This window comes from Tachypleus tridentatus, chromosome 8 (genome assembly GCF_004210375.1).
Source record: "Tachypleus tridentatus isolate NWPU-2018 chromosome 8, ASM421037v1, whole genome shotgun sequence".
NCBI lineage: Eukaryota > Metazoa > Arthropoda > Merostomata > Xiphosura > Limulidae > Tachypleus > Tachypleus tridentatus.
The window spans coordinates 75308891-75332319 of NC_134832.1; the positions used below are offsets into that span (position 1 = coordinate 75308891).

Consider the following 23429-nt stretch of genomic DNA (forward strand, 5'->3'; position numbering starts at 1 on the left):
AATAACTGTTATGTGCAATGACCATTCTTTATCACAGAACACAATTTTAAGTAAAAGTACTCACCTTGCAACAAGAACACAACTTTAATTAGGACTGTGTGTAAGAGTTTGATTATATCTTGATTGATATGATTTATAAATAGTTCTTGAAATTTATATTTTCAATAAAAGATACCACTTTAAAACATTATATCAGCACAATCTGAACACTTTCCATTTAATAATTCCCAGAAAAATCATTTTCTAGAAAATATTATCTTTTTTAATCTTTTTTGTCCCAATGAGCGGTGAATATTACAATTAGTTTCTGCCAGCATTCATTAACTAGCTGCGAGGAAACTTGTCATAATTCAGAATTAGTTGAAGAGATGATGTAGTAATACTTTTTGATGTATAATAAACTAATGACATCCTAATTTTGAGTTTTTAAAGTTTTGAGATCTCAAAAGAAAAAAGTGTATGTAGTAACATTCAGCAAAATAATGTAACAATTTTGTAAAATAAGCTAGTAAGATATACTCATTTTAAATAGGTCTTTAAAAATATCTTCTTAATATCAAAGTAACAGATCATCAGTTTATTTCCTTTTTTAAAGTTGCTTTGAAATATAATTTTCACTCAGTGCATTTGGTATTGATTTACATAAATTACACTTCCTTTAAATACATTTGTATTATTTCAAAATTTTTATATTGGGTTTTATTATTTTATGTTACTCAGTATGTGTGTTAATACACAACTTTATAAGGTACATTTGTAATATCTGTGTTACAGATGTTAAGTAAAGCATTTGATAACTCAGACAGAAGAGAGTATGGGATGGGAGTAGTAGGAAAATTGTTTAAAAGAAGTTTTCGTAAAGATCGTTTTACATCTAACATCAAAGAACAACTTGAAGATATAGAAGATAGTAGGTAAGTTTAGGTACAAATCGGGAATAACGTTTTGGTTTTTAAATATAAATTTCTAATTTTAGTGTACAATAAAGTCTGAAGTCCAATTTGATAATTAAAGTAAATCTTCTCAACGTTATGTCAAATTCACAAAAACTTTTCCATATTGTTTTGTTACTGATAATTGCTCAATAATTGTGATATTGAATCCGTGGACTATGAAGAATTCTGACAGTATAAACTTCCATATATCAACATTTGATAAATTAACATTTCTACCCAATTATATGAAATCATTAATCAAAATTGAAACAATCAAATAAACAAATAACTTTTCTATATTGTGTGGCCTGTTCAGAAGTGTGTTAAAACAGTTGAGCATTCTAAAAACATATGAAATACACATACAACCAATGACATGTTTATTTTTAGATTGCCTATAGCTCATTTTGGTGTAAAGTACAGTTTGATGACAATGATTACAACAGTTTACATTCTTATTAATATGAACATATAAACACATTTGAATATTTTTGTGTATTGTCTTTAGGACTAGTGTGACTAATTTAGTATATCAACCATAAAATATTGTCTTGATGTAACAGAATCACCTCATCACAGATTTGCAAAGCAGTTTCATAAATGTACTGAGCTCTCCAGTGCCCTAAAGTTAACTTGAATTACAGGTAGGTAACACTGCAACAGAACCCATGTTTTAGGAGACTAGCTGATGTTTACTGATTCACCAGTCATAAGAAACACATTTTTCTTTATAGAAAAACTAAGGATGGCATGTGTGTTTCATTTTACAGAAATCTAAAGTTACAATACATTAAGTTGTTATCTTTTATATACTAAAGAATGTGTGTCGCAGTGGAAACGTGTGTGTAGTTGTATAGCACATTAGTTAATTTTTATTAAAATAACTTATCTTAAATTTAACAATACTGCATTAATATCTGTTTAGTTTTGCTCTTACTAAGTTTTTTGATTCAAGTTAATACAAAAATTTGGGAAATTTTTTATGCAAGTCCTGTATATTATTCAGAAATTGTGAGAAGTATCAAAAAATCAAGGAAAGTCTTTATATAGTTGGCTTTTCACTAATTTCCAAGAAGGTATATTTTACATTTAATGTACATGCTCTGAGTATTGATACCAGAGGTATTACTTTTTTATAATTTTTTTTTTTGATTTACTATCATTAAAACCTTTATAGTATTGAAAGGTGATGAACATTTTTGAATAACTGTTCCAATGCAAAGATGGTTGAAATAAATAGTTTTTTAATTTATTTGTAATAGAGGCATCTGAGTCAAAATGTTTTTCTTACATCTCACTGAGATATTTTTGAAGTGTCTGTGTTTTGACTAGATGTTATTTGATATCTGTGGTAGAAATTTAATGTGAAAGGATGGGTATTAGGTTAGGAGAGTAGAGCTAAACATCATAAATATGCTGAAAATTTTGACTTTTTTTATGATAAGCTGTTATTTAAGTAGTTTATATTTCTTCTGATGTTCATTTACATAATTTGAGTAGCTGATTATCTAGAGTGCTTTCATTTATTTTTTCTTTCCTCTTATAGGCCTTATTTTACTTACTGGGTGACAACTGTGCAAATTTTGATTACTGTGATCTCCTTAGCTGTGTACGGTTTTGGACCAGTGGGGTTCCATAAGACACAGCGATCTAGTCAGGTACATAAATCTATATTTAGTTAAGCTAAAGAATAGTGTTAACTGGCATTGTTATCATTCATTAAAATTAACACAAATGCTATATCTAATTTTTTGTTTACAACCTCAACATATTAAGGTCTATATGCACATCTTTGTTCCTTAAGAAAGTCTATAATCTACTAGCCTGATTATAAAGTTTTGTATAATAATGTTTCTATGGCATATTTATTATTTTTTTAGGTGCTAGTCACAAGACTTTCTCTGGAGCAAGTGGACTACTTTGAACCAGATAATTTTTGGGTAGGACCCAGAGCTGTAAGTAGTAATTCATATATTTAAACTTAAATCAGTATGTTTATTAAGTAATGGTTTCAGGGACAGTTTATGATATCTCATAAACAAAGTTTAAGGTATCTAATTAAAATTAGGATTATTGACATTTTGAAAGGGATTGCTTTTGCATTTTAATTGGTTGAGAAATTATTTTTTTTTTAAATTATTATACATATAGATATATGAATAAAGTAATTTTATGGTAAATAATGTTTACATATGAAGTTTCTAAATTTAAGATAACTTTTTACAAATAGTTTACAATAAAAGCTTTTATTAATACTCTTAACATGGCATCCACACAGATAAGCAATGTATATACACTAATTTCAAGATACATACTTTAACAATGTCAGTGTATAGTTTTTTAATTATTTGTAAATGTAGATATTGCTATATGTTATACAATTATTTGTAATTATTATTATCATTTGAACTTATTAATAACATAATTGTATTATAACCACTTTATATTCATAACATAAACATATTTATTCTTAGAAGCAAATAGAACAAGATATATCACAGCTTTATATGGGACATATAAATTCATATGTGGACATTATTGGTCGTAATGGACAATCTGTTTTATGAGGTTTGGGGATGCCGTATATTTGCGGTGTGCGTGAGTCGGTTTTACTTAGGTAGGAATAAAGTGTTTGTGAAATTGTGTTGGCTTTTTTCATTTTTAGAAGTAATTTGTTCAGTTGCGTTTCGTGTGTCTTTGTTGGATTTGTGTGCATTGGTTTAAATTTGTTTGTGTCTGATAGGATGTTCTTCATTTCTTGGATGTATTCATTCGTGTTCATTATGACTATAGCGACTATAGCGCCACATATGAATCGTTTAATTACAATCTTCGTAAATACATAGCATGGGCATTCTCCAAATATGTAACATCAGCCAGCTCATTCATCAAAGACTCTTTTAATTTCAAGTCTAATCTAAATCAACTTAATCATAAAGCCTTAATGGCCAGTTTCAATGTTATATCCCTCTTTACAGAAGTTCCAACCACTGAAGCCTGCAAGATAGCCTTAGAACTCTATATCCGAGACCCTAACCCAACTATAGAAATTCCCAGTAACCAGTTAGCAACCCTCATAGAATTCACCACGATAAAGACAAACTTCATGTTCAACAACCAAAATTATATACAAACAAATGGCCTAAGCATGGGCAACCCAGTATCACCAGTTCTAGCCAATATTTTTATGACACAAGTTGAAACACAAGCAATTAACACAGCATTACATCCACCGCTATACTGGTACAGATATGTAGATGACACGGTTGTGGGATTCAAATCTACAGAACACATACTTAATTTTTTCAATCACATTAACGCTATACATCCCAACATTAACTTCACATGTAAACAGGAAGAAATCAATCAAATATCATTTCTTAACCTCAAAATTACAAGAACTGACACACAATTCAAAACAGAAATCCACCGAAAAATCACCCATACTGGACTATACATTCCTTGGGACTCAGCACATGAAACAAAACAAAAACTCAACATACTAAGAAAGCAAATAAACACAGCCATAAAACTATGCTCACCAGATAAAATTAACAATGAATTAGGCAAAATAAAACAATACTTCATCAACATCAATAGTTTCCTCCACAAACCATAGAAAACATTATACGCACACACCTGGGCAGAAAGCAAAATCAACCAACTAAAGTAAATATATCTCACGAATCAAAAAATCACGAAACCATATACTGCTGTATACCATATATTCCTGACATCAGCAAACAAATAACCAACATTTGGCAAAAATTAGTAACAAAATATGACATTCCAGTTAATACCAAATTTATTCAAAAACCAGGCACAAACACCACACCAACATTATTTATAAAATACAATGTGATAATTGCCACGACTTTTATATTGGAGAAACAAGTAGAAAAATGGAAACCAGATTCAAAGAACATAAAAAGTCACCTTTACACGTTTTCGAACACTGCAAGTCAAATAAACACAACATAACCACAGAAAACACTCAAATACTAAATAAAGAAACAAACATAAACAAACGCAAAATTAAAGAAGCCTTACTTATAGCCAAAGGGAAGGGAAATACAGCATTAGCAATAATTGTGTTATGCAATGTTACCTCTACGTTGCGCGTGGCCGGCCGCACAACAACCAATAATATACAACAACTTAAACCCAAAATAAACCAATATAAAGGAACGCCTTTATACCTATATTAATAAAATAAAATTATATATTCAAACATCTAATACCGCTCTCTACATTCCGACACTCTGTTACACAACCCCTTTCAAACATGTGGTCAGCTTCCGGTCAGTTACCTCTTTCTTTGTGAACCTGACGATGACTGAAGAAGGTCGAAACGTTGTTCGCTCTTCTATGTAAAATATTTTCTCAACCCAAATGAGCCGTTTTTGCATATAAACTACTTTCTGTTAATTTCTCTTTGTGTAATGTGCATGACAATTGATAGATATTCTCTTAACAAATATTTTGTCAAGACCTGTGAAGTAAAATCTTATTAATCAGTATGTACTTTTAGGATTATTCTATGTTTTATGGTCATTTAAATTCACTATAAAAGCCATAGATTACTACAAAACTGTAAAGGAATAAATATTTGTTGGTTTTTGTAAAGTCTTAAAAAACAATTTATTTGGTTTCAGAAACCCAGCTTATCTTAATTCCAGTGTCTGTAATCTGTCATTTTTAGTAGCAAAGCCATACTCAGATCAACGTACTTATAAACCTAGAGCATGATTTAGATTATTTTAAAATTGTTTCAGGCTTGTAAGATTTTTTCCTAATTTATTTATAAATATGTTTTGTTTAAAATTAAAGATTATGTTATTTCTTTTTGCTAATTCTGTAACCAGGTATTAGTAAAATGCTTAATGTAGATTTTTTTCTAATAACATTACAGATGAAAATTCCATTGCTTTAGTATGTATCAGATCAATTTATGCACCCAAGTGTCTTATCTGTAGTTAGCATTATTACTTAAGATATAAAGTTAGTTTAGTTTCACAAGAAAAGAAGGGTTGTATGACTTCATTTTGTATCATGCACATATTTTGATTTTTCTTTTATAAGAATCACAATAAATGTACAGCTTGCATAATAAAAATATTTATAAGAATCACAATAAATGTACATCTTGCATAATAAAAATATTTATAAGAATCACAATAAATGTACAGCTTGCATAATAAAAATATTTATAAGAATCACAATAAATGTACAGCTTGCATAATAAAAATATTCACCAATTTGCTAGATTTGTCTTTTTATCAAAATCATTTTTTTCTTTCAATATCTTAAAAATATAGATGGAGGTTGAAACATAATGGAGGTTGACATATATCAAACATGGTGTTTTTTTATTCATTTTAACATGTGTGTGCATTGTAGGTGAAGTTGCATAAAACACTGGACGAAAAATGGTTATGTGAACTTGACACTAATTTTGAATAATTTTTAGTAAAAAATGAGAGTGAAATTGATATTACAGGCATTGAATTCGGTTATTAGTTATTTGTGTGAAAACTAGATAATAAGCACAAAATTTGTTAATATTTACACAAAAGGCCCAAAGAGACGTAAGTACAAAATTGGTTTAATATTGATAGAAAAGCTAGATATGAAGAAGCATAAGCACTGACTTTGTTTAATGCTGACATTAAAGTTCATTGTGAAGCAGCGTTAATACAGAATTTGTTTAATAGTGGCATGAAAACTAGATGTAAAGCATAAGCACAGAATTGGTTTGACATTCCACTTTAGTGAAATATTTACCAAAATAAAATTTTATGACTGAATAACCCTCTCTCCCTGAGCATCTTTTACAAGGTGTTTAGTGAGTTACATTCAAAATTTAATTAAATTACTTTTTCATCATTTTAAACCATGTAGCATAGCATAAAAGTGTAACTAGTAACCCATGTTTTAATAGTATACAAGTTTTAAGTTCTTAATTTCATAGAGCAATATTTTTAAAATATTTGAATTTCCCCTACTGTGAGAAATGTAATATACTTTAGTCTGAGCATCCCCTTTTGCATAATTTATTCATCACCCCTTCAGTAAGTACAAAATTTAAAATAAATTACTTATAATATTGCCATTGCTCAGGTGAAGTGTAATATTCCTAGCCTTCAGTCTCATTTGTTTACAGAGCAAGCAAATAGAAAACCAGACTCCTCCTGCTACACCCAAGTAAAAAAAATTTTGTTAGTGCACTACTACCATCAGTATTAAAAGAAATAAAAAAAAAACAGACTTACTTGTCATTGACAGCCAATGGCAAAAACTAAAGAGGCCAAGGTCGATACCCCTCGGTGTGGATTCCTGTGCATGGTGAGGGGATCTATCAGAGAATGTTCTTTCAGTTTACCTCCTCTGGGATCTAAATGTCTCCCCACGTTTTTGTCGTGTGTGGTGACCTGTGAATGGGAGGAGAGGATCCAGGTGGTTGAGGGGTCTAACCCCTAACACACCACTTTGGCCTTGAATTCCTGTAGATGGGCAGTCTTGGAGTGGCCCTCTATGGTCAAACAAGTACCAATGTTGGATGTTCTCAAAAGGTGTTGTAGACATTGTATCTGATGCTAGTGTTTGGGTATAGTGCTCACAAAACTCTGGCGTTACTGCATTGTCCCTTTTTGGCACTGTAGTGCATCTCTTCATAGGTCTTCATGGTGGGTGGGGTCAGTGGGTACTGAAATGTAGTTTCTTTGTTATGGATTACTTCTCTTTCTAACAAAATAAATAAAAATGAAAGAATTGGAAAAAAAATGGATCATTGGAAAAAGACCATGCATGGACAACTCTGTTGTACAGCCAACATTACAGCCAGATTCTACACCTAGATTTCTGATTCTCCATTCCTTATCTGTGAAATCCTTGGGGCAAATGTATCCATTTTTCATTCAGAAGGGATTGGAGGGCTTGTTGACTCCCCAAAGTCAGTAAAGAAGTTGCATTCTGGAAACATTTTGGGAGACATCTTCACCACAGCATACTAAACTCCTCTTGAAATTAAATGCTATTGGGGATATACAAATTGAAGTTACTCCCCATGTGACCATGAATTATTCCAGAGGAGTTATAGTTAAGAGGGATTTAAAGAACATTCCAGAGTCAGAAATCCTCTGATTTCTCCAGCCAAGGCGTTATTATGGTACACCGAATCTTCACCTATAAAAACAGAATTATGGATCCTACCAATGTTCTGATACTAATGTTTACATCAACTCGTTCTCCTGCCACAGTCAAAGCGGTTTATCTGAACTGCAAGGTATGGTATTACATAAACACTCTTAGATGTTTCCAGTGTCAATGGTTTTGACACTCAAAAACATCATGTTGTGGTTCTTTGGTATGTGCTCGTTGTGGTGGTAAAGGCCATTACACTTATAAGTGCAACTTGGAACCACATTGTGTTGATTGTAGTGGCCCACACCCTTCTTACTCTGTTTCTTGTCTTAAACAAGTAGAAGAGAAAGAGGTACAATGCTTAAAGACTGTTAATAATAACACCTACACAGAGGCTTGGAAATTATTGTCTCCAACTCTGCCTTGCATATATGCTGCTGCACTCCATTCAACTATTACAGTGGGAGTGCAGACAGATCTTTATGGTTATTCCAATAGAGTCATTTGCAAAACATCTTAAGAATCTTGTGCCCTCCATAATTAAAAAAGTTGACACATCTCTGTCCGTAAGTATCCTTCAAGTGACTGCCCAGTTTCACTTCCTTCAGGATCAAATGTTTCCTTGGGTCCATCCTCTTCTGCACCCCAAAAAGTAAATTGACCATTCGTTCATGCCCTCAGTCATTGGAATCTTTGTCCATAGACAGAGACCTGCCTACCTGCTCAGGGCAGGATCCATGGAGGTAGATAGATCTTCATCAAATAAAGAAAAAAATGTTGCAAACAGAAGATTTCCCTGCCACCTTCTCTTTTACATAAATAACAATGGCCACTCTGATCCAGTGGAACTGTTGAGGTTTTCGATCAGATTAAAGTGACATTAAAGATTTAATTGATTCTTATCATCCCATGTACCTTTCCTTACTGGAAACATTTCTGAAACCTGCTGATATAGGCACCCTTTGGCAGTTTTCCTTGTATAGAAATGATAGGTTATGTGATGGATGAGTGCAAGGTGGGGTGGCATTGCTGGTTGATCAGCATGTGCCCACCCTGTCTTTGTCACTTGATACACCCTTGGAGGCTGTAGCCATCTGTGTTTCCTTGGGTCACACCATCACTATTTGTTCTCTTTACCTGCCTCCTGTTGAGATTTATAATCAGTCAGACCTTGATGCCCTCATTGAGCAGTTACAATCCCCTTTTTGCTACTGGGGTATTTTAATGGACATAATCTTCTTTGGGGTGCTGCTCGTTTTGATGGGAGGGGTCATGCTATAGAGCATATACTCTTGGACCACAACCTATCTCTCTTCAATACTGGTTCTTATATTTATTTTCATGCACCTAGTCAGTCTTTTACTGCTGTAGATCTTTCCATCTGCTCTATTTCAATTTTCACTTACTTTTCTTGGAGTGTCGATGGTAATCCATGGAGGAGTGATGATTTTCCTGTCATTTTGAAAGAGACTGGTTGTGGTCAATGCCATCTGACCCACCTGCCTCAGTGGAAGTTGGACCAGGCTAACTGGTCTTTTTTCACCACTCTCCGAGAACTCGATCCTGCGATCATGTGAAACTATTGATAGATGACTGTATGGCAGCAGTAATTGACTGTATTGTCCAGGCAGTTAATCAGTATATTCCAAAAATCTCAACATGTTTCCCACAGTATCCTCATCATTGGTGGAATCCTGCCTGCCACATTACAAGAAAAGCTCAAAAATAGGCTTGGGATACCTTTTGTAAATATCCCGCACTTTTAAGCTTTATTGCATTTCAGCAGGCACATGCTCGGCAGGTCAGACATCAAAGCCTGAAGGAATCTTGGATTAAATACACCTCTAGCATTTCTTCTACCACCAGCTCCAAAGTGAAATGAGACAAAACTTGAAAGGTTAGTGGCCTTTCAATTGTGTTCTCTGATGGCCAGGAAGTTGCTGATACCCAGAGCATCACCAGTACTCTCAACAAAAGCTTTTCTCATGCATCTAGCGCTTCAGCTTCATTTTCCATCTTCTTAACCATCAAAACATGGGCAGAATGATCTCCTCTTTCAGGCTGATTGTTACTATGACTATAATCACCCCCTTTACATTGGTGGAACTTAAACTTGCTCTTCATTGGTCTGGCAGTACATCAGTTGGACCTGATGATATTCATTACGAGATGTTGCACCATCTCTTTCTTGCTATTGTTTTTAATCAGATCTGGCAGGAGAATGTTTTTCCCGATGCTTGGTGCCACACTGTTGTACTCCCTTTTTCTAAAGCTGGGAAGGATCTCAAGATTCCTTTCAATCGCCCTCTCGTTGTGGATTCCTGTACGGGGTGAGGGGACCTCCCAGGAAAGGTTCTGTTCTTTTAGTTAATCTCCTCTGGACTCTTGCTTGCTTGCTGTGAGTGGCAACCCGTGAAGGGGAGGAGAGGATCCTAGTGGTTAACGGGTTCAACCCTCGCACTTCACTTTGGCCTTGAATTCCTATAAATTAGGGGCCTAGGGTGGCCCCCTTGGGTCAGTCGGGTGATATACTTAGGCTAGGATCAACCCAAGTACCAGTGTTAGATGTTCTCAACAGGTGTTGTGGACATTGTATCTGATGCTGGTGTTTGAGTATTGTGCTAACGAATCTTTGGCATTGCTGCAATGTCCTTGTTTGACACTGTAGTGCATCCTCACATAGGGCTTCATGGTGGGTGGTGTCAGTGGGCACCAAAATATTTCTTTTTTTATCATGGATCCTCCAAATAAAAACTTAAATAAAATAGTGAAAAAACATTCCATATGTAAAGGACCACATCTTGAAGATTTTGAGCAGCAATCTGTAACACCTGTTGTACTTCATTTTATTATCCTGCATTCTCTTTGAGACAAACCTTTATGGCAAATGTTTCCCTTTTTTATTCAGAATGGACTAGAGGGACTTGCTGGCTCTCCAAAGTCAGTAAAGAAGCTTTGATCTGGTGACATATTGGTGGAAACATCCACACCTTAATGTAGTGAACTCCTCTTGCATTCAAAGGCAATTGGAGATATACCTATTGAGGTTACACCTCATGCTACTTTAAATTTGTCACAAGGAGTTATTGTTGTGAGGGATTTGAAGGACATTCCTGAGTTAGAAGTCCTTGCTAGTTTCTCCACCCATTAGTTTCTACGGTGAGGCATATTTCCAATTGCAAAGATGGAATTATGATGCCCACCATCATCCTTGTTCTGACCTTTACATCACCACATCCACCTGCAACTATCAAGGCAGGTTATCTTAATTGCAGGGTATGGCCATACATTCCAAACACAGTGAGCCATATCAAGGACCATGATGCTTATGAGTGTGAAATGGACCTTCATTGCCTTAAATGGTTAGAAGAAAAAGAGGTGCAGTGTTTGAAGACAGTTCAAAACATTACTTACCCTGAGGTTTAAAATTACTGTCCACCACTTCATCTCGGATGTATGCTGCCTGACTTCATTCCACCACTACAGTGGGAGTGCAGACAGATCTCTATGCCTTCAAAGAATCATTCTCGAACCAAATGAAAAGTCTTTTGACCTCCATGATTAATAAAGTTGATGAATCAACGTCAATACCAACCTCTGTCTCTAACATTCATTCCAGCAAACTTCAAGATACACTTCCTTTGGTTCCAGGTATGGGCATTTTCTTGAGTACATCTTGGGGCAGGAGAAGAAATCCTCTTTCAAAGACAGAGATCTGCCCATTCCACACAGGGCAGATTCCATAGAAATTACATACCTCCCTTGAATAAAGAAAAAGGAAGTGGTCAAAAAGAGAAGGGCTCTCCACCCAGTTCATTTACATATAAATAAAAATGGCCACTTTGATACAATGGAACTGTTAAGGTTTACATTCTAATCTGGATAACATCAAAGCACTGATTGCTTTCTACCATCCTGGATGTCTTTTCTTACAGGAAACATTTCTGAAATCTGCTGATACCTTCACCTTTTGGCAGTTTTCTCTGTACAGAAATGACAGGTTGAGTGATGATCAAGTGCATGATGGGGTGGCCACCCTGTCTTTGCCACTCTACACACCCTCGGAGGCTGTAGCAATTTTTGTTTCCTTGGGTTGTACCATCACTGTGTATTCTCTCTACCTGTCTCCTTAAGAGATTTATGATCAATCAAACCTTGATGCTCTCATTGAGTTACCATCTCCCTTTTTAATCCTTGAGGACTTTAATAGACATAATCTCTGTTGGGAAGGTACTGATATTGATAGGAGGGAGTGTATGCTCTCAGGTTGTAACCTTTCTCATTTCAATACTGGTCCTTATACCTATTTTCATGCACCTAGTGTCCTCTGCTGCTTTTGATCTCTCTGTTTGCTCCCCTTCACTATTCTCCCACTTTTCATGGATGGTTGGCACTAACCCACATGGCAGTGATCATTTTCCTATAATTTTGAGAGAGACTGGTCGTGGTTGGTGCCACCTGACCTAGGTGCCCTTGTGGAAGCTGGATCAAGCCAACTGGCCCTTTTTCACTGGTCTTGCAGAACTTGATGCTGCCACTGTCTGTAAACCATCAATACATGACTGTGTGGTGGCAGTGACTGACTGTATTATACAGGCAGCTGTTCAGTGTACTCATAAAACCTGGACATGTTTTCCACAATATCCTTGTTTGTGGTGGTATCCTGCCTTTTACATGCCACAGGAGGCTCAAAGTGGGCCTGGGGTACTTTTTGTTGGTATCCCACACTCTTGAACCACATTGCTCTCCAGCAGGCTCTTACACATACTTGGTGGGTAAGAAGTTAAAACCAAAAATAATCTTGGATGAAGTTCACAACCAGCATCTCTTCTACCACCAATTAGTCTGGCAATACCTCAGTCGGACCTGATGATATACACTACGAAATGCTATGCCATATATATCCTCCTTCTTTTGCTATAATTCCTCTGATTGTTTTTAACTAGATCTGGCAGGAGAATGGTTTTATGATGCATGGAACCAGACTTCCTACCTTTCTCTGAGCCTGTGAAGGATCCCGTGATTCTTTCAAACTACCATTCAATTTGTTTGACAAGCTGCCTTTGTAAGATCTTAGTGAGGGTGGTTAATGTTCATCTTGTTTGGCTACTCAAATCAAACAACGTCCTCTCGCCCAACCAGTGTGGGTTCCTGACAACAGCTCTCCACTATGGACCACCTCAATCGACTTGAAACGTCAATCAGAGAAGCCTTTCTCAAATGACAACATCTTGTTTCAATATTCTTTGGCCTTGAGAAGGCTTTTGATAATACATGGAGGTATGGCATTTTGCAAGACTTATGTGGTCATTTGCCCCTTTTTATTAAAAATTGTTCAATGGACAGGCGATTCTAAGTATGTGTGGGTTTGACACTTTCCCGTTTTTTTCCACAGGAACTTGGAGTCCCTCAGGGCTGTGTTTTGAGTGTGACGCTTTTCAGTGAAAAGATTAATGCCATTACTGAACAACTCCCTCTCACTGTTGCAAATGGGCTCTCTGTTGATGACTTTCACATCTCATGTCAGTCGTTGAACATGAGGTATATTGAATGGCAGCTACAGACTGCCCTCAACCATTTACTGAAGTGGACTACAGCAAATAGTTTTAACTTCTCTCTCTCTCTAAAACCATTTGCATGCACTTTTGCTGCTAATTGGGTATTTATCCCCATCCTGATCTCTGTACAGGTGAAATTTGCTTCCTGTGGTCCCTGAGAGAGAGAGAAAGTTCTTGGGGCTTATCTTTGACTGTGAGCTGACCTTTATACCACACATTAAGCAGTTACAACTCAAATGTACAAGAGCACTGAACATCCTCCGTGTCCTCTTTACCACCACTTGGGGAGCAGATTGATGTTTTATGCTGAAGATATATTGTGCTTTTATTTGATTGAAATACAACTATGTATCATTGGTCTATGGGTCTGCCAGACCCTTGGCCTTAACAATGCTGGAACCCATTCATCATCAAGGGATTTGGCTCTCACTGGGGTTTTCCACACTTCCCCAGTTCAGAACTTATACACAGAGTCTCATGAACCTTCTTTACACCTCTGCTGTTTGCAACTGTCTTTATTATATGCCACAAAACTTCATTTCTTACCAAAACATCCCACCTGGGGTTGTGTTTTTTTTTTTCTCGGTGGGCCATACTTTTCCAGAACAGACAGTCTGCCATTGCTCTTTTGACCTTCATATCCAGGTGCAGTTGGATGAATTGGGTCTGTCCTTGGATAACATTGCTGTATCCACTAGTCAGCTCATCCTACCATGGCTTATTACAGTCCCCAAATGTGACTTTTCTTTAAGTCATCTGAGAAAAGCAGATACTCCTGATTGAAAGTACCATTTTGTATTTGCTGAATTGTCTTTCAAACCATCTTTCCATTTCTATTTATACAGATGGTTCAAAATCAGGTGACTGTGGGTTCAGCCATGATATGTTGTGGTTCGTTCGGTGGTTGTGCACAGAATCCCCTCTATAGCTTTTGTGTTCAATGCTAAGCTGTATGCCATTTCTCTTGCTCTGGATCGCATAGAAGCTAAGCAGTACTGAAATTGCACTATTTATATTGACTTTCTTAGTTCTCTACTGGCCATGGAATCGCTTTAAGTTAGTTCACACCCTGTTCTTGCTGATATTCAAAACTGACTGGCCCATTTCTCTTTAACATCTACTTCTATTCAGTTTTTCTAGATACTAGGCCACGTTGGTATTTGTGGGAATGAGCTCGCTGATGCTGTAGCAAAATCTATCTGCTCTGGCACTGTCATTGCTGTGCCTGTTCCATACATGGACTATGGTCCTGTATTCTAGGCTTAGCTCCATGCCAGCTGGCAGTCAACTTGGAGTAAGCGATGTGTAAACAAGCTTTTCCAAATAAAATTCTATATTGGACTTTGGCCATCTTGCTTCCGTAAGGATCAGAAAGAAGATCTTGTTCTAACAAGACTATGCATTGGTCACGGTTTTTTAACTCATCATTTTCTTTAACCTGGAACTGCTGCACCAATGTGTAGTCTGTGTAACTCTCAGATCACAATAAGCCACATTTTACTTTTTTTCTGTCAATATGACTCTCAACAATGGCACCATTTTAAACATGTTCTGTCTCATAACGTTAGACAGTATTATTGGTGATGGTGACACTGTCTGCCTTGGAATTGTTTTTAGTTTTTAAAAAGCCATTAATCTTTTTAATGCTATTTTAAGTTTTTTTAATTTATACATTAGACCTTTTTTAATGTGATTTCCTTTTAAGAATCACAGTCCATCTTGTTCGATTTGAAATTAGAAAATGGCTGTAATGTAAAATAACTCAAAACCAGGACTGGAAAGGCCAACTTTAGGTGACTAACACTGCTGTTTGAACTACCTGTTAGTCATCCTGGTGAGTTTTTATTAAAATTTTGCTGCAAGTTTTTTAAAACTTTTATTACTTTTTGAAATTGGCTATAACATCAAATAACTCGGTACCAGGACTGGAAAGGCTAACTTCAGGTGACTGGCAGTTTTTGTACTTACCTGTTAGTCTTCCTGGCAAGTTATGATAATTACAATTATGCTACAGAAAGTCTTTTATAGCCTGTATTACTGTAGTTTTTCTCCTAACTTTGTTTTGTTTTACCTTAATTTACTTTAAAATTTTTACTGGATGTTTGGTGCAGATAGCCTAGCTGCTTTGTGCCATAAAACACCAAATCAACCAACCAACCTTTGAATTGCTTTGACGAGCTGTCTCTGTAAGATCTTACAGGTGATGGTTGATGCTTCTCTTGTTTGATTTCTCAAATTAAACAACTTCCTCTCACCCACTCATTGTGAGTTCTGAAGACAGTGTTCCACCATGGATCACCTGATTCAACTTGTAACATTGACTGGGGAGACCTTTCTCAAATGACATCTTGTTTCTGTATTTTTTGACCTTAAGAAAGCTTGATAAAATGTGGAGGTATGTTATTTTGCGAGACCTCCATTCATGGGTTGCATGACAATTTATCAATTTTTATTAATGAATTGGTGATTCCAGGTCTGTGTGGGTTTGATACTTTTCCATTCTTTCCCACAGGAACTTGGAGTTCCTCAGGTCTGTCTTAATGTCACACTTTTCATTATAAAGATTAATGGCATCACTGACAACAACCTCCTACAGTTGCAAATGGTCTCTTTGTTGATAACTTTTACATTTCATTGTAGTCGTTGAACATGAGGTATATTGAGGAGCAGCTACAGACTGCCCTCAATTGTTTACTGAAGTGGACCACAGTAAATGGCTTTAACCTCTCTCTCTCCAAAACTGTTTGCATGCACTTTTTTCATAGACGAGCTATTCACCCTGATCCTGAACTCCATATTGGTGAAGCTGTGCTTCCTGTTGTCCCTGAGGCAAAGTTCTTGGGGCATATATATGACTGTAAGCTGAACTTTATTCCACACATCAAGCAGCTACTGGTCAAGTGTACAAGGGCACTGAACATCTTCCGTGACCTCTCTTCCACCTCTTGGGGGGCGGAGCGATGATCTATGCTAAAATTCTATTGTGCTCTTATTCGATCAAGACTAGACTATGGGTTTCTCATCTGTGGCTTCAGCCTTAAATGTTGGAACCTGTTCACCATCGTGGGCTTTGGCTCTGCACAAGGGCCTTTCGCATTTCTCCAGGATAGAGTTTGAACCCCTCCTAAACCTTCGTCATTTGAAACTGTCTTTAATGTATGCTTCAAAACTTCAGTCTTTACCACAGCATCCCATATGGGGTTGTGTTTTCCTTCCTTATTGGGCCACACCTTTTCACAATAGATGGTCTGCCACTGTGCCTTTTACCCTTTGTCTCCATGTGCAGTTTGATGAATTGGGTCTATCTTAGAGTGACATAGCAGTATCGACATATCAGCTCATCCCACCATGGCTAATTACTATCCCCAAATGTGACCCATTTTGAGTCATCTGAGGAAGACAGATACTCTTGATTGGAAGTATCCTCTTCTGTTTGCCGAACATCTTTTGAACCATCCTTCCATTCCCATTTATATAGATGGTTTGAAATCAAATTTTGGACTCTGCCATTGTTTGCCATGATTCAGTTGTTATACATAGATTCTTCTCGACTGTTTCTGTGTTCACTGCTGAATTGTATGCCATTTCTCTTGTCCTGGATCACCTAGAAGCTACACAGAACATGAACTGTACTATTTATACTAATTCACTTCACTCTCTTTTAGCCCTGGAATTGCTTCACATCAGTTCTTGCTAATATTCAAAACCAACTGGCCCTTTTTTTCTTTAACATCTACTTCTATCCAACTCTTCTGGATACCAGGCCATGTTGGTATTTGCAGGAACAACCTTGCTGACACCACAGCTAAGTCTGTCTGCTCTGGCACTATTACTGCTGTGCCTGTTCCATACATGGATTACAGTCCTGTATTTAATGCTCGTCTCCGTGCCAGTTGGCAGTTGACTTGGAATGAGCAACATGAAGGCAAGCTTTTCAAAATAAAATTATATTGGACTTTGGCCATCATGCTTCCATAAGGATCAGAAAGAGGAATTTGTCCCTTCTAGACTTTGCATTGGTCAATTTTTTAACTCATTGTATTCTTTTGTCTGGGAGTAATGCACCAACGTGTTGTCTGTGTGACACAATAAGCCTCATTATACTGTGTTGCCATCTTTACGACATCACCATTTTAAACGTGTTTTGTCCCAATGTTTACCCATAATGTTGGAGTGTCATCGAAGATGGTAACACTGTCCACTTTACAAATGTTTTTACTTTTTTAAAGGCCATTGACTTTTTTTAACACCATTTAAGTTTGGAATTCATAAATTGCACCTTTTTTATTATTCCTTTTTGATGTACAACTAGTTAGATATGAAATTAGAAAATAGCCATAACGTCAAATAACTCGAAACCAGAACTGGAAAGGCCAACTTCAAGTAACTAATGTTGGTGTTTGTATTTACCTGCTAGTCATCTTGGTAAGTTATGACCATTCAACTTATGCTACAGAATGTCCTTCAAAACTAGTATTACTGTAATTTCTCTCTTACTGATGTACACTAGTTATAAAAATTGGATTTCATGCTTTTCAAGTTTTAATTCAAAAATTTAAATTTGTCTTTTTACAAAATTTAATACTTTACTTTTAACTTTTTACAAGATGTTTGGCACAAGTAGCTTAGTTGTTTTGCACCAATAAATGCCAAACCAATCTGCCCAGGTAGATATTTTATTTCTTGTTTTTCACGTATATTCTGTATTTATTATTATAAAAGTAACACAAATGTAAATATTGGAAACTTTTTATTAGTAAGGTTAGATTAGGTAAAATAAATAGCAATAATAGCATAAAACATTTTCATGAGTATGCATGCAAATAGTTTGGAGTCATACATGAGTTGCATATTCCATAAGTGATTTTTAATTTATAATGGCATGAATAGTTGTTAGGCATGGTTGGAAGAGCAGTAAAACATTAAAACTTAAGCATAAATAAATATATACTGTAATGAGTTTAATGTGACTTAGGATAAACAAATGTGGTTACATGTTACAATTTTGAAGTCATACTATAAAGATTTAATTTAGATATTTTTTGTGTGTTTATGAAGTTTATGAAATTGACTAACTGTGTGTAGAGTTACGGTAGAAATAAAATGTAAATTTTTACTTTAAACAGTTTGAAACATTTAGGGGTTTTGGCAATTGTACAAATGAAATTTAAGCTTTTTTAGATGAAGAAAAGGATTTTTAATCTTAACATGAAAATTATGTTGCACTCCAACTAGTAAAAAAAACTCAGTATATTAATGAACAATCTTTTTTTAAAAATATTTCACTAAAAATATTATTTTCTGTATGTAAAAGATATGTAACATTTATTGAAATACTGCCACATTTTGTGAAAATATATATGCTATATTAAAAGTTAGTGGTTCTGAAATTGTAAGAATAACAAAGTGGTCACATGGTCAATAAGTTTGTCTGAGTCCATGTTGAGAAAGTTAAAATTTACGTAGTAACTTAAATAGGTTTTGACTACATACTGTATAGTAACAGATTTGAAATAGTTCCTTGTTTTATCATAGATCAGTATATTTGAAAGTGTCTTGATCATCTTGTAGTTAATATCAAGTGTGCAAAAACAATTGAAAATTATCTAGCCAATGATTCCATGCCAGTAATTTTGTAATATTCTGATATAATACTGTAAAAGCATCCTTGGCCACTGACTGTGAAGGAGTAGTTTCAAAGATTCTCTGGCCACTATCTTTAGGCAGCTAGCTTGGATGCTTGTAGAATATGGCAACAATAATTTAATAAAACACCTGTTAGAAATTAACTCTGGTTTTGGTATTGTTTAACAACAGTGTAAAATATTAGGTTGTATTTTTTATCTTTCATGTTTTGAATGTTTATGAATGTATTCATAAATCACTAGAAATTATTTTTTTGAATCTCAATTAATTTATGGCTTAGTCTTACTACTTGAAAATATTAATGTGTTATATTTTATAGGCTGACTTGGTACACTTGGGAGCTAAATTTACTCCCTGTATGCGTAAAGACAAAAATATTTTTGATGCAGTTAAAAAAGATCGGGATAAAGAAAGAGATACTGCATGTTGTGTACGAAACGATCAATCAGGATGTGTACAGACCTCACGCAGCAAGTGCTCGGTAAGTTTTTTCTTCTTCTTTTTGGTAGTGGATTGCTGTTTCATGCTCTGTTATATCTGGATATATTAGTAGGCTAGTGATGAATCTTAATATGTGAAACAAAAACCCCTTAGAATAGAATATTTATTAATGAAACATAATATTTGTTCATAAATTATAATAAAATAAAAAAATCTTCAGTGTTTGACATTTATCAGACATTTTGTCATTTCTGCTCCCTATTTTATTATGTTTCTATATATATATAAGTATAAATATATTTCATTGTTTAAATACAGGAAACATTATTCTGTAGATTTCTTTTTACCAGTTGGCATATTTACTGTCAATATTTGTTAGATAATTTTAGTTTTAATACTACAATTTGGAAAGTAAATGAGTTTATTGAGACTTTTCAAGATATTTTTTAAAAATATCATGGATTTTGTTTAATTTACATTTTTATTTATCAATCTAGTTACATAGTTTAATGCAATAACTTAAAAATACTTAATACACAAAAGTGTCAGATTTGTAAAGTAAAATATATTTTAAGTTTATGGCATCAAAATATGAAACATTTTTTAAAGGGATGTTGCTAAACTGAATATATCTAACCTATTATTGTAATATTTACGTAGTATATCTCATCACAATAGCAGATATGAATCTCCTTTCAGATGTAAAATCATAATGGCTATTATAGTGTTTATAAATCCTCTTTGTTTTTCTTTTCCTATTTTAGTTGAATTGATATAGAATTAGTTTTTAATATCTAATCTTTACACTGCAGCCTGGAATGATACCACCAATTTTGATCATGAAGTATCTTGAAACTTGCAGGAAAATCTCTTGAAAATTAAGAAATAAAGTACCATTAACTGCATAACATTGGTCCATTGGACCAAACCTATTTTTGTGAAGTTATACATAGTAACATTTGTTTTTGTAAGTCTTCACAAAATATGGCAGACTTTTAGTAAACATTCAGATCTGTTGTACATGAAAAATCAGAATCTTTAATAAAATATTTCTTCTAAAGATCTGTTTGTGCATTTGAAAAGGTTTTAATGAGGCATTCTGACTCAGAATTGGATTAGTGTAACTAAGAGGTAATTTTTATGTTGAGAATAAAAACATTTTTCATCTTAAAAATATCAAATTTCATTTGTGAAACTTATAAAACTATTCTTTCTTAATTTTTCATATAATTATATTTTCTCTCTTATTTTATTTAACACTAGTATAGCAAAACCTTCAATGTGTACAGTAAAATAAAATTTAAAAATATGAGATTAATTATTCAAATGAACTCTTTGGATAGTTGGATGAATTTTTGAACTGGGTTAACTCTTCATATGAGGTTGGTTGATATTACTGTGCTTGGAACCACAAAGTAACCATTAGAATTTCCATACTATAACTTCTCTTAATTAAGTATTTTTACCAATGATTTGACTGTGAATATGTGGAGTTGGAGTGACTTCTTCAAGTTTAAAGTGATTTTCATATTTAGGTTAAAAATCTTTCTTTTTAAAATTTTATTTGCATTACTTTAAAATATTGTAAACAAATATCAAACATCTTTTGTTTGTCTTTTATATTAAAACTTTGTATTTCACTTGCTACATTCTTTCATCAACTCTGACTCTATGTAGTCTTGGTTAGTTTGATACCTTGTAACGACCATAAAAAGAAATACAAAATAAATCTGAATTACTATTTTGTCTGAATGACTGTAAGTTGTAATAGAAAACTACAGTTGTTTATCCTAAATGACATAAAATTGAATGTGGCCTACATCTATTAATACTATATCTTATTGTTCTGTTGCTCTAAGTTATAATCATGCCACCTGATTCCTCATTGAGCTGCTTGCAAGCACACCCTATGTGGAATTGTTATTCTTTAATATCTTGCCTAATCTAAACTAAAATTTTCTAATTTTCTTCTTTTAATTTAGTTTTATAACAATAAAGAATATCCACAAAAAACAAGAAATACTGGACTTGTAACCTGCTGTTTTGGGATTGAGACCTGCTTGTTCTTTAAACTATAAGGATGATTAATCTCCTGTTCACTAGTGAATGGTATCTCAAAAGTTGATGGCAGGCAGTGTTGGATAGTTTTCTTTTCTCTAGTTTATCAGTTTGAAGCTAGGAATGGGTGGGTAGTGCAAATGTGTGTATCTCAAATAGCTTTGCTCAAAATTCAACAAAACCAACCATGTACTTCTAAAAAGATGCTGTAAAAAACTAGTAGTAGATAGAGTAATTAGAGATAAATATACATTTAGTTTCAGTTAATGTTTAATATGCAATTTAATGAATATACCATCCTTTGAAGACTGAATCCTTATTCAGTAGTTTTAATATCATTACAGTAATATTTTTGAGGTAGTATCTTCATAATTGATGTTTTTTTATTTAAACCTTGCAAATGTACTTTTAACAAAACCAAACCAAACAGAATGTTCCAAAGACTTGGAAACAATATCTAATGTATCAAGTACAAAATTAAAACTTAAGTAAAAAAAATAAAAATTCCCAGTTTTTCCTTTATTTTTAGTTTTGTTTATAAACATAAATCAAAGTATAAAATCCCCAGAGAGTGCAACTCCAACTTCATGATTTTTTGTCACTTTTAAAGTAACTAACCAAAACTAAAATATACACCAGAATTGTACACTAAAGCTCTTTCTATCTCAATTCTTCCTGACTTTTGCTGTATTTTAGAATCCCAGTTTGCTACGATAGTAACAATATTTCTTCATTTGACATTTGAGGTACATTCAAATATATTAAGTCTGTTACTTTTAAGGGGGCACTCAAGCTTGGTACCAAATCTGATTTTGAGAAAAGCACATGAGAATGTCTTTTAATTATACTATTAACACACAAATGAAAAATGAAAACATCTCCATCTTTGGGTATGAGGTAGTAAAGTCAGAGCTGTAGAGAAATTGTTTAGATATTAAGAAAAGTTGTATATAGAATTAGTTATGAATAAACAGTGGTAATTTGTATAAGCACATTTTATATTGAGTAATTAATAGGAAATTTTATGTCTAATCTGTTTATATTGATAAATTGTAAATTAACTTGATTATTTAGAAATGTTAAGATTTTATGGAGTTGGCATTTCTTTGTGTCTGTACAACTCAGAATTGTACTTTATGATGTTTTTTACAGTTAATTATAGTTGTTTTTGAATTGGTGAAGCAGGGTTTCACTTTCATTACATATAATATTTTTAAATGTTGATAAAAAAATACAAGTTTTTACCATCTTGTTTTTCAGCTCTTAGCAAAACTCAAACTATCACTATGAAAGCTTTGAAATAAAGTTTTGCTGTTAAGTGCATAAATAGCAATATCTGCAAGAAAAAAATTAAAAGCTAGTTGATAAAAGTCTTATTTCATGATCGTAAGAACAAAATTTTTTTAATTATCTGAACTGTACATTGACAAACATGCTGCTATGGAACATCATAATTGGGGGGAGGAAGGCCCCTTCTTTGGCTAGTGCTGGACTTCTTTTATCTTTAAGTCAAATTGGAAAGACTTTACAGTTATGTCTTCACCAGTAGTTATAGTTTTTTTATGTGCGGTTGCACCCTTAATGGCTTATATAGCTTTGAAAAGGTTATTCTTAAAGTTCAGCTTTTCAATAATACTTTTACTTAATG

The 23429-nt window shown here is 34.1% G+C and overlaps 1 protein-coding gene across 2 annotated transcripts in view; it reads left to right on the forward strand.

Moving 5' to 3' along the window:
* The window catches only part of LOC143222699 (inactive rhomboid protein 1-like), a 74086-nt gene that overhangs the window by 34460 nt on the left and 16197 nt on the right, over window positions 1-23429 (forward strand). Inside the window, exons 8-11 of one of the 2 annotated variants that reach the window (XM_076449558.1) lie at window positions 775-914; window positions 2482-2593; window positions 2816-2890; window positions 19602-19763. In XM_076449558.1, coding sequence (XP_076305673.1) covers window positions 775-914; window positions 2482-2593; window positions 2816-2890; window positions 19602-19763 — 489 coding nt within the window. The remainder of the gene's footprint in view (window positions 1-774; window positions 915-2481; window positions 2594-2815; window positions 2891-19601; window positions 19764-23429) is intronic. The other variant, XM_076449557.1, reaches the window with a different exon arrangement.